This window comes from Epinephelus fuscoguttatus, linkage group LG20, assembly GCF_011397635.1.
Source record: "Epinephelus fuscoguttatus linkage group LG20, E.fuscoguttatus.final_Chr_v1".
NCBI classification, from domain to species: Eukaryota; Metazoa; Chordata; class Actinopteri; order Perciformes; family Serranidae; genus Epinephelus; species Epinephelus fuscoguttatus.
Genome location: NC_064771.1, coordinates 7,777,327 through 7,789,488, shown reverse-complemented (window position 1 = coordinate 7,789,488; position 12,162 = coordinate 7,777,327). Strand labels below are relative to the sequence as shown.

The window sequence follows — 12,162 nt, the reverse complement described above, 5'->3', positions numbered from 1 at the left end:
CTGTAGTCTCATTTAGCCACTTGTTAGCACAACCTATTTTAAGACACATAAAACCTTCAAAATCAGCACATCATAGAAGAAAATGTGAAAGATTCTCAAGCATGTGTTAACCACAGACCTTATTTGAGGCATATACCCGAAAAAACCCTTTCAAAAACATATTGACTTCAAGACAAGGAAGCCAGGGGCGCTAAAGTGCTACCTCATTTTTTTGTTTTAGGACTCTCCTGGGGCACTATATAGTGCAAGAGTTGTTAAACAGATGTTAGGTTGATCATTTTGCTGTTGTTAAAGGCGGACCCCTACGACTGAAGAATTTTCTCCATTTCTGGATTATTCGTTCACTAAAAGCATGTGAGAAAAACAAAAAATTCTTCACAAATTCACCCCAACATGGTGTGAGTATCTGATCTACAAATGGTCATTAAAGGGATGAAGTGTTCCTTTAAGGAAAATTTTTAAAAGGCCTACAAAAAACAGTCTGCAATTTATCTTGGATTTAATTATTATTGAATTATAAATTTGGAGCTTTCCAAGAAGATGTATACATAAGTTTAGTGGTACCATCTATTAGAGACTTTTTAATATAATAATCCCAAAACAAGACATCAGGTTCACTAAATTCAGTTAGTTTAGAGAAAACAGGCAAGTTCAGAAATGTCTTTATAGAAGTGGACAGGGTCATTTACAGAACAGAAGGACCAAATGGTCTTGTGTACATCCTTGAAATCACTGCACCGCTTTTTACATCTCTCCATCCATCTGCGTGTCAGCCTGCAGTGCAACCGACCTCTATTTTCTACGGCTATTTTTATTATTGTTGTCATTGGTAAACACCACACATCTGCCTACCCAGAACGTCTCCCCATTGGTTTACCGGCTTGTCTGTCGCAGTACTTCCGTCCGTTTGGCCGGTTTTGATTGGCCGATCCTCCTCTTTTTTTTCCTCTTCTTCGCGGCGGTGGGTCGGAGCCGCTGTGTCCCCGGTCTGGCACGTTCCTAGCCAAATTCTCCACGGTGTAAAATTGGATTCCCCCTTTTTCACAAAAACAAAAAATAACCCCCTTTCAATTCCCTGTAACCGCTTATACGTTTCCGCTCAACACACACCTCCAAATCTCCACCAGATACCTCTGAAGATGGCGGTGGTAAGCGGGATGTCGGGGTTGGCTGTAGCCCGGCTGGAGGGCCGAGAATTTGAGTATCTGATGAAGAAAAGGTCGGTGACCATCGGCCGGAACTCCTCGCAGGGTTCGGTGGACGTAAGCATGGGACACTCCAGCTTCATCTCCCGGCGGCACCTCGAGATATTCACTGCGGGAGAAGATGGCACCGGCACGGGGGAATTCTATCTCCGATGCCTCGGAAAAAACGGGGTGTTTGTTGATGGGGTGTTCCAGAGAAGAGGGGCGCCACCTCTTCAGCTCCCACGAATGTAAGATTAATACGACTAGTTTGTTTTTACTCGTAAAATCTGCGGACTTGTGCGTTCATGTGTTGTTATTGTTTTGTTGTCCCGCAGCAATGTTGCACGTGTTGTGTCAAGTAACACCAATGATACGTGCTGCGCGTTTGTTTGGTGATAACGTCACGCCAGATCTCCATACCAAATATGCCGGCGTAATGTTGCTGTTGCCTAATTGACAAACACAAAAACACATTTAACTTGAGTCATGACCTAATGTTAACCCTTATGGTATCTGGTTTATTCGGTGCACATATAGTCCACCATGCAGACGTCAGTGAGACGTCAGACAGTCATGCTTCATCTTTAGTGCACTGTGTCTAGTGAGTTACTCGCCTCCTTGCAGTAATGTGAAGTGGAAGCTGGCTTTCACGTAAAATTGGAAGTTAGTTGTATTTATTTTAATCTACCAGGTGTTTCATGCATGCCGAATTGCAGAGTGACCCCTAAACGTTCAGCATTGTCTTTAATACATGACCCCCAAGTCTGTGTCTACTGATAGCATAGTAAGAAACATTAAAATGTCCGAATTGTAATGGAATTAATTTTATGTTGTCCTCAAAACCAGACAACTTCTTGTATTTTTGGCTAACACTCAACTGCTGCTGTCCCACCCAACATGCTAGCAGCACAAGCAAATATTTGAACTTGTGCTTGCTTAGGTAATGTATTTGACCTGCTGCAACACAGACTGCAGCACTTTTTTACTTACAAAAAGAAGGTGGTGTTAAATTATTGTTATACACTGGATGCAAGACATTTGTACATGTTACAATGGCAACTATGAAACTGAAGTTAGTTAATCTGATCTGGTGCAATGTCCCCCATCTTTCCTGTTGTTGTGTTTACACTGCTCAGTTTGTTTGGCAGTTCTCTTTCAACTGTAATACACCAAAACTCACCTTTAATTGTTGTTGAGGTAATTCACATTTTACATCTCATAAATATTTTGGTAGGATATGTCAGTTTTGTCAACATGCCATAATAGTAATTCATTGGGAGGTGTCAGCAACTGGTCCAAATATACCCTGTTAATAATAAATGGGACGTGTTGGACATGATCTGTTACATAATGGGCATCGTGGATGTCCATATTTAAACTGCAAGGCTGATCCCAGTGCACCTCACTTGGCCTCAGTAAGACCTCCTTGACCTGCTTGTTGTCAGGCAGGAGGCTTGTTTATTGGTAATAAGCACTGTGTGTCCCGCTTATTTTATTGGTATTCAATTTTAGACAAATGTACAAACAAATTAAACTGGAAATGTATCAACCTAAAACACACATTTTAAAGTTTTTTGTTTGGGCTTGTTTCTTGTTCTCAGGTGTTGTTTCCGGTTCCCCAGCACAAGTATAAAGATCACGTTCACAGCCCTGTCCAATGACAAGAAGGAGCCAAGGAACGTGCCGGAATCACCGGTCAAGCCCGTCCAACCCCAAATTTCCCCACTGACCATCAACATTCCAGACAACATCGCCCACCTCATGAGCCCACTGCCTTCACCCACTGGCACCATCAGGTGAGAGGGAGTTTAAGTTTTGTGCAGTAGTCAAAGCAGCATATTGAAATATGAAATGATAATATCGTCTAAATCTTGTCATTGATGTGGTTTTCTTCTCAGTGTTTTCAGACGTGAATTCAAAATGACAGTAATTTTTAAATCAAATTTCGCAGTGCGGCAAACTCTTGTCCATCAAGTCCGCGGGGGGCGGGACTCTCCAGCTACAGGACAAGCCGTGTTCTGGCCTCCGACCTAATAGGAGACAACTCTCAATCTGAAAACGATAAAGAGGCCTCAGGTGAAGATAGCCCAAAGGTGAGAGTGAGGCAGTCCAATGCTTCATTATTGAATGTATTTTAAGAGGATATTTCAAACGAGAGGGAGTGCATTACAAAGGCAGCAGACTTCAGAGAATCTCAGTGGATTCCTGTTGGCATGTGAGCACTGTGAACATCCCTGGTTACTCATTGAAGTCTAAAAATTGCCCAACATTCACAACAACATAGACTTTGGAGTACAGAACCTAGCTGAACTTTACTGAGTCTGTGTGTGTTTGTGCATGTACTGTGTGCACTTGTGATGAGAAAACATGACCTGAGCGTACCCTGTTTTTCATTAACACATATTTCCTCCCAGTAGCACATGAATTAAACTTTGTTTTCTTTTCCACTTCCAGGATGACTCCAAACCTCCGTATTCATATGCACAACTAATAGTCCAAGCTATCACCATGGCCCCAGATAAGCAGCTCACCCTGAATGGAATATACACCCACATCACCAAGAACTACCCCTACTACAGAACAGCTGATAAAGGCTGGCAGGTCAGAGTCTTCACTTTATGGTACAATTGCTTATTCTTACAGTGTGTCTGTGGTTGTACAGTAATGCATACACCGTTCAGTTACTCCCTGAGTCAGGACAGTAGGATTAGTTGTCTCAGCATCATATATCATTGTAAACGTAAACATTGTATATGCAAAAGCTGAGGCACTTTTCAAAAGTGGTGATTTGCTGCTTTGCTCTGTTTTTTAACCAGTGTAAACTGATTACCACCAGGTTTTGGGTGACTTTAAAGATGTCACTGTGGGCTTCAAGAAATTGAGACTTGTTGTCGGTCCTGTTAATTAATTATGGTTTAGCTGTAAAATGCATGGAACTGCACTGCAGTGTTTCCCCAAGGATTTTTTTCCAGCGGCAGTACTGGTGCAGGAATTGTGCAAATTTGAAGGAAAGCCCAGTCAGTCTTTTTTTCAGCATTGGCAGTATAAAAAAAAAATCGGGGAGTGCAGCAAAATGCCGCCTACCTACTTTTGTTTATACAGAATGCGCCTTTTTCGGGGCAATGGGGCTAAGTAACAAAACGTGTAGCTCAGCGTGTGACGTAAACACTGACGAGGAAGGGAAGCCGCGGCTAGTTAGTCCTTTGGCGATTCTCTCGTAAGTCGGCCCGTTCTTTACCGTTCCTGTCATCTTACAGTTAATGGCCTCTTCATTTGCGAGGACAAGGAGGGCGCACAATTCCTTGTCTCCCCAATTGCTCATCTTTACGGTGTCTTTCAGGTTTGCGTGTCCCTCTCGCTACTAGCTGCTCGCTAATTCCTGCTATCAGCTGTTTGCTGTTTATCCACCACCAGAGCTGTTAATGACGTGCTGTGTCATTAACAGCTCCTCCCACAAGTCTTCAACAGCCCCTCCTGTCGGGGAAGGCCGCCTCGGTCTGTTTAAACTAAAAGGGTTCCGCCAATATGACTTTGGATCAACTTGCCAATCTGGCTCCGTGTGTCTAAACACTCGCAGCTTGCCAGCAAAACGGCCCACCATTCGTGGAAAATCTGGCAGTATAAAAGGGGCTTGAGTTTTATTTTGCGCCCCTGGAAGATATTTAGCGCATCTGTTGACACATGAGGGGCTTTAGACAGTTGTTTTTTACACAGTTGCAGATGTAGAATTACCTTTAATAAAAATGCTTCCCATACTCCCATATGCTGTTACAATAACACCTGTATGCAACTTTGGGTTTCCTGGGATAGCGAAGATATGACCTGCCCTAGTCTGGCTTACCATGACATTCTTAACCTAACCATAAAGGCCCTGACACACCAAGCAGACGATGGGCCATTGATCAATGTTGGGTCGTTGGTGAGCGTCTGCCAGTGCGGTGTGTCTCGTACTGTTCCCCCTCGTCGGTCCCTGTTGGCTTTCTTTCAGCACATTCGGCATGTTGAATTGTTGAGATGTTGAGTCGGAGATGTCGGAGTTCATTGGAGAATTAAATCACTCTGATAGTCAGTTCAGCTCAGTGCACAAGAAAAGAAAGCAAGTGTGGAAATTAAACAAACTGCTAAAGTCAAGAGGGAGTGAGATCAAAACAAACTTGTTACAGAAGGTTAGTTTATTTTTCTTTAGCCACTGAGTTCTTAAGCAGAAACGTTTCCTAATGTGCTAACTGGCTAACTAGCATCAAGACAGTCTTCTGATGTCCCTTTTTGAATGAAGATTACAGACTAGCGCCGTCTGCTGGTGTGGAGAGTTATTTCCTCTAACACAGGCGCAGAATGTACATGCTGGTGTTCATGTGCAACTTTTTGACTGAGACATAGGTGATGTGGGGCAAAGCAACAGTCGAGTTTCGTTGCTGCTAGTTCTCTTAAGTCTGTTTTGTATGTGTGGGCCTTGACCACTTCCACTCCTTTTGCCTGAACCTAACCAGTCCATCCAACAAAGGCAATGAGTACTAGCCAGTCAGAAGGAGAGTAGAGCAGAAATGCCTCTCCTATTTTAGGAATTGCAAATTTGCTTCCTGCACATGGGAGTAGATATAGCATTTGACATCTTGTGTTTCAATCAATATTGTAACTCTAACATGCTGACAGGAAAATAGTATCCAAATAGTTAGAGGTTTTTGAGCCATGACATCCAAACCAGAAATTGTTACAGTTGCCCCTGGTCTCCCCTAATCCAGTCGCAGAGACAAAATGGCTCAAATCCTGAAGAAAAGTGGATGAGAAAAAGGTGGTACTTTACACATAAAGATGTTGTGTTGTGTCAGTGCAACTAGGGTTGCAAAAGTATGAGATTTTCACAACGTGATAATCATCTAAAAAAAATATAGTGGTTTCACAGTATTACAGAATTTATATTATTATTATCAGTCAGAATGAGCCTTTGTTGGTTGAACAAATGTTTTATTACTATAACTGACAGTTGAAACCAACGTCCAGTTGCATTTTTTTCCCCAATATCATAGATAAGCAAATGTACAAGGTATAATAACTGTAAACTTTTACATCACGGTATACCTTGAAACCGGTACATCGCTGCAACCCTAGACACAACACGAGACAAAACCAAGCTAAATGTAGACACTGTTAGAAAACAGCAGCGTGTATGGCAGCCTCTACAGAAGCATTCAGTAAGGTGTGTGTGTGCGTGCATGCGAGGAGAGGAGAGAGAGTGACGGTGTGTCTGCACTCAGGACAGGCAGGTGAGCTGGACGTCAGTTTAGCAATAAATCATGAATGTGACAGTAAATATTTTGTGTGAGCTGCAGCTTGTCAGAACTACCAGACCACTGAAGCTATTTTAGTGGCACTTAGAGAAATTGTCTGACATGATTAGCATAATCGTATCGGCTCTTCTGATCAACCTTTAAACTACTTAGAATGAAAATCAGCTGATAACAATCGGTGGCTGGTTGATCAGACTCAAAGCGCCCTTATCTGGAGGTGTTTAATTTGAAATCTTTGCTTGTCCCCAACTCTGGCTGCTTTAAGTAGAGACAGCAGGTTAATTGTGTAAGGGGAGATTTTTATATAGCAGCAGTGGAGCTAATCATTTAGCAGTGGCGCAGTTGCTTAGCTGTGACCCCAGTAATAAACATATAATTGAACACATTTCCAACAATATCAAACAAACTTAATTTTATAAACTTAGCAAAGGTACCAGTAAGTGGAAGGATTTTTCTTCTCTTACATGAAGCAGAGAACAATGAAAAACATTGTGCTCGCATCTCTGCAGAATGTATTATGTACACATACTTTCTTTAAATAACAAGACAATGTAGTAAGACTCTCGTAGTCCCACTGCTTCTTTCACTAAACCAAGAAGACCTTGTGCAACAACATGGGAATACTCACTACATTACACAAATGCTATAACACTCCCATCAGTTCAAAGAAATGTGTGTTTTCTTTATTGGTGTTTTAGAACTCAATCCGCCACAACCTGTCCCTGAATCGGTACTTCATCAAAGTGGCCCGCTCTCAGGAGGAGCCAGGCAAAGGCTCCTTTTGGAGGATCGACCCCGCCTCTGAGGGCAAGCTGATAGAACAAGCCTTCAGGAAGCGCAGGCCGAGGGGAGTGCCCTGCTTTAGGACCCCAGTGGGACCTCTCTCCTCCAGGTAAAGAACACTCATGTAGACATGAGTGTAGTACTTTAACTCCGCCTGAGTTTGTACAGCTGCAGTATGTTGTGTCAATAATCCACCTTATTTCTTCTCCTGTTCTAGGAGCGCTCCAGCTTCTCCCAGCCACACAGGGGCACTGTCTGCCCACTCCAGTGGGGTCCAAACCCCAGACAGCCTGTCCAGAGAGGGGTCCCCTGTCCCCATGGAGCCAGAGCCAACCCCACCACCAGCCCCCACCCAAACCACTACAGTCCAGCCCAAACTCGCTGTCATCCAAGAGGCCCGCTTTGCACAGAACTCCCCTGGTAAAACATAACATTCCACAAGTTTTTGTCCTCGGTGTCCCCTCATTCATTCTGATGGTGTTCAGTATTTATGTGTGTCTCAGTAGTGAATGGCCGTACATTAAAGAGTTTGTCAGTAACCTGTAGCCCTGTTCTCTGATAGGCTCCCCCCTCAACAACCAGCCAGTATTGATTGCTGTGCAGCGCCAAATGCCTCAAACGACCATGAAGCCTGTGACCTACGCCATGGCGTCGCCAGCCATTGTAACAACGTCCGTTAGCTCCGCCCCTGTCATGCAGACGGTGCACGTCGTCCACCAGATCCCAGCAGTCACCATGGCAACTGTTGCCGGACAGCCGACTGCTACAGTGAGCCCAGAACCTCAGGAGAATGGAGGGGGAGAGCACCAAGAGATCAAACGTGAGACCTGATTTATGTCGTTGTCATTTTTAGCAGTTGTTCTGTGGACACAGATGTTGGAACAGGTGCAGCTGTGAAGTCAAAGTATTGAGTTTGATATCAGATTTTCTCCCCATGTGTAGTCAAAGTGGAGTCGGTCCCGTCCATCACAGCCGCGTCTATAGGTGGAGTCAGCCGCATCATCCAGAGCTCTCAGGCTGCTCCTCTGACGACAGTAACCATTGTGCAACAAGCCCCGCTCGGTCAGCACCAGCTTCCAATAAAGGCCATCACACAGAACGGGACACATCTGGTCCCCATCAGCACTGCTGCTAGCACAGGTGACGCGCACACACACACACACACACACACACAGAAACTAAGACTCAAGCATGCCTCTGCATTTGCAGGTCTACAAAAAGCAGTGTGCAAAAAGAATTGCACAGGTGTCAGACCAAATCTCCCCTGAGGCCCTCTCCCCTTCCAGCAGCCACCTGTCTCACAGAGCACTTAAAGATGCCCTGTGGAGTTTCCTTATACACACACTTTATGTTTACTTCCAGTGTTTTTCACCAAAACACACTGGGTCTCATTCGTGAAACGTGAGCAGAATGAATATATCTTAAGCCCACATTACTAACTAAACACTAAGCCATTAGTGATGGCTGTCAGAATATACAGCGATTTAACACTTATTATAACATGTACATCACTGTACCTTCTGAGTTTGCCATTGACTGCTCCAGTGGAGGCATGTCGCTGTCTCGAGGTCTCTCCTCATCTGCAGCAGAGAGCTGTGACTGGGAAGAGCCTCCTCCTGTAGCTGTTGTGTTTTTGTGTGTGCACTTCTGCATTTTTTTGCATCAAGTTTCATATCGAACCATTTTCATTTAATTTTCTGAATGGTTCTTACAACAGAGGACACAGAGTTAAGGACATCCGTTACCTCCTTCCAGGCCTTTGATTTACCTGTCCCTGTCACACCACTACTAACAGAATAAAATAAAATGTTTTTCTCAATCCCACTTCACCTAAAATAACTTCAGTCTTAGCATTTAAAAAGTTTTTATTTCTCTCTCTTTTTCTTTGTTTGCTCAGTGTTTGCAGTTCAACAGGATGCATCTGTCCATAGTAATTATCACCTCCATATATGATGGTCACTGGCTGTTGGGCAGGGATGTATGCTGATTGCTGACTAGCAAGAGTGCGCTGTTGATTGACGATTGAATCCAAGTTTAGCAGGGGGGTTCATGAATCTGGTGTAGGTTTTTAGCACCAAGGTTTTTTGGTGCAAATGTACTCACAGATTTACTAACATTTCATGAATGAGACCCCACTATGTGTATCCTTTAGGGCGTATTCATATTTAAAATTTGTAAAGTGAATTCTGTTTTTACATATCAAATTACATGGTAAGTGCGTTGATCCATGTTTACTTGCTATCATTGGAATAGCAGGAAAACGATTGGCAAGAGAGTGAACTGAGACTAAACACTGCGTCTTATTTACAAAGACAGTTTGCTCTGCTTTGCTGTTCCTCTCAGATGACGATGTGAAAGGAGCTCCTCTTGCACTGGAAGCTGCAGTGTATTGTATCCTGCCCTGTAGACTTACAGCCTGTTGGGTTGTGTACCCTGCAGTCTTATACTGAATTTACATGCTGCAGCAGCAGCTGGCACATGCACAGCTTTAGGATCATTTATGTAATATGTATACTTGCTTTAGGATGTTTCAGCTTTGACCCATGTGAGAAGGTGAAATCTCAAAAAGAGCCATTATGTTTTCGGGTTGTCTGTTCCATTCTTGTGAATTTAATACCTCAGGAGTGCCTAGAGGGACTTTCTTTTAATTTGGCACGGACGTCCACTTGGATTCAATGATGAACTGATTAGTTTTTGGTGGTCCGAGGTTAAAGTCGCTGTGACCTCACAAAATATGCTTTTGGCCATTACTCAAGAATTCCTATACTAATTATGACAAAATTGGATGAAGTGATGATATTTTATATCCATAAGGTCAAAGGTCAACTGTGCTGTGACATCAAAAACACTTTTCTGGCCATTATTCAACGCCATTACTCAGAAACGGAAGGCTACATATGACTCTGGATAGGCATGGCTGTAAACTGTAACTTCAACTTGACTTGTTTGCACAGCCATACAAGGCGGTAATTCTAGTTTTCTACTTTGGCTACAAGCTGACGTCAGATCATGGTGGATTTCTTTAGATGGTCATCTGCTCCAGGCACGCTACTGCATGTGTTTACTATACATACATTGTTGCTACATGTAGCAACATGCTAACGTGAGGGAAACATGTAATGTAGTTTGCCGATGTTCTTAAATTCTCCCTGATTTCGGATTGTATTCCTGCTGAAACATGTCCAGTCGTGTTTAAACGTTTTTATTTGTTATTCATCATGGTAGAAGGGGCCACTATACTCTATTGCAGTTATTTTCCTGGCTGCAAGTACACTGCTGCATGTAGCTAAAGTCAAGGAAACATATAATCTTGACTGCCTGTTTTGTTGATTCATCATTGATTTTGGGTCATATTCCTATTGGAACATGTCTGGTTGTTAAGATTTTCTTTTCTTGTTATTTTTCACAGTAGAAATACCATCAGAGCATGTAAACATGTGCTAGCAGAACATGAAAATGAGCATAATAGGTCCCCTTTATCCAGTGTACAGTACATAGCATACAACACAAAAAAGGCAAAGTTGTAAAACAGCAAAACAGAGTTAGTAAAGTAAGAGCATTATACTGTCACAGAACAGAGGACAAATCATTTCATAAACAGCTATAAGCTGTAAGACGAGACTTTAAACTTGCCTCTACCAGAGTGGTTGTAACTCCTAATTTTTAATAAATACTGCCTTCTCTCTACCAGCTGCTGCAAATCCTCTTCACCTCCTGGCGGCCCACGCCTCAGCTTCAGCGTCCCTGCCTACCAAGAGGCAGAACGGAGAACTGCAAGACCAGCCCCAATCAAAGAGAGTGAAAACGGACGAGGAAGAGGAAGGTGAAGCAGCAACTGCCAACAACACCACCACCACCACCAATAACGGCACCACGGACAGAGCCGGAGAAGAAGGGGTCAGTGAACAGATCGGTGACAAGTAGCCTCCCTCCCCGGTCTGCATCCTGACCCCTGCTCTCCTGTACGCATTGAGCCTCACACCTTCCACACTCTCACCCCCTCCATCATCTACTCCAAGGTGCCAAAAGCAGAAGAGATGCGGAAAACACCTGCAGGACTACAGAATGTTCAAAACCCTCCTCCTCAACCCCTCAAATCCTCTTCCATATATTTAAGACCACGAAATACGATGCAAAAACTAAAGACCAAATTTAAAAATGGAATCAAAGAGTTGCTGATGACTGTGAATCCCTGAAGCTCGAGACCCAGATGGCAAGAAGAAGCACAGGAAGAAAAGAACAGATTGAAAAATCCAGATTTCCAGATCAAAAGTGACTTACTGGACAAGCAAGGAATCCCGAAAGGAGTCTCATCCTGGTAGCATTACAGACAAGCGCTTTACTGTGTGTCGGACAGAGAGAGAGCGCAACCAAGTGAAATCACCAGTAGTGTATTCCGCAAAGGGAAGCGTGTGTACGTACGTGTGGACATTCCCATCTTCGGCAGCTAGCCTCCATGTCGACCTACCTAACCCAGTCGTGAGTAGATATGCAGTATTCCGTTGTACAAGTGTATCTTTGGATCTTTTTTGAGTGTTTCTCCGTTTCCCAAGGCACAGATACTATCTAGTAATAATTAAGATAACTAAAAGCTATAAGTGGGGTCTTTAAGAACATTTAAACATCACATGATATTTTGGGAATCCTTTTTTTTTTGGTTGTTTTTGTATGTGGACTCTTTGTTCAGTGAAATGAATGTAGTCTCCTTTTTCCTTTTAAAGAAAACACTATCTATTGAGTGGATGTTCGTTTTTTTCTGCTCATTCATGCAAATGAAATTTCTTTATCACTGTACATCGACAGATTTTTTTCATATTTTACAAATATCCTATGAGATAAAAAGGTATATTCCCATGCGTATTTGACCATATGCTTCATCGAGCTTGCATGTTACGGATCTAGAG

General features: G+C 43.2%; 1 protein-coding gene across 1 annotated transcript; it reads left to right on the top strand.

Annotated features, from left to right (window-relative positions):
- Positions 1–791: 791 nt before the first annotated feature.
- foxk2a (forkhead box K2a) lies at positions 792–11,286 on the top strand. The gene is made up of 9 exons (XM_049563508.1): positions 792–1,435; positions 2,789–2,983; positions 3,139–3,280; positions 3,642–3,788; positions 7,174–7,367; positions 7,476–7,678; positions 7,821–8,078; positions 8,201–8,398; positions 10,950–11,286. Exons 1-9 carry the CDS (start codon positions 1,140–1,142, stop codon positions 11,180–11,182), a joined length of 1,866 nt encoding a protein of 621 aa, XP_049419465.1. The 5' UTR covers positions 792–1,139; the 3' UTR covers positions 11,183–11,286.
- Positions 11,287–12,162: the final 876 nt, after the last annotated feature.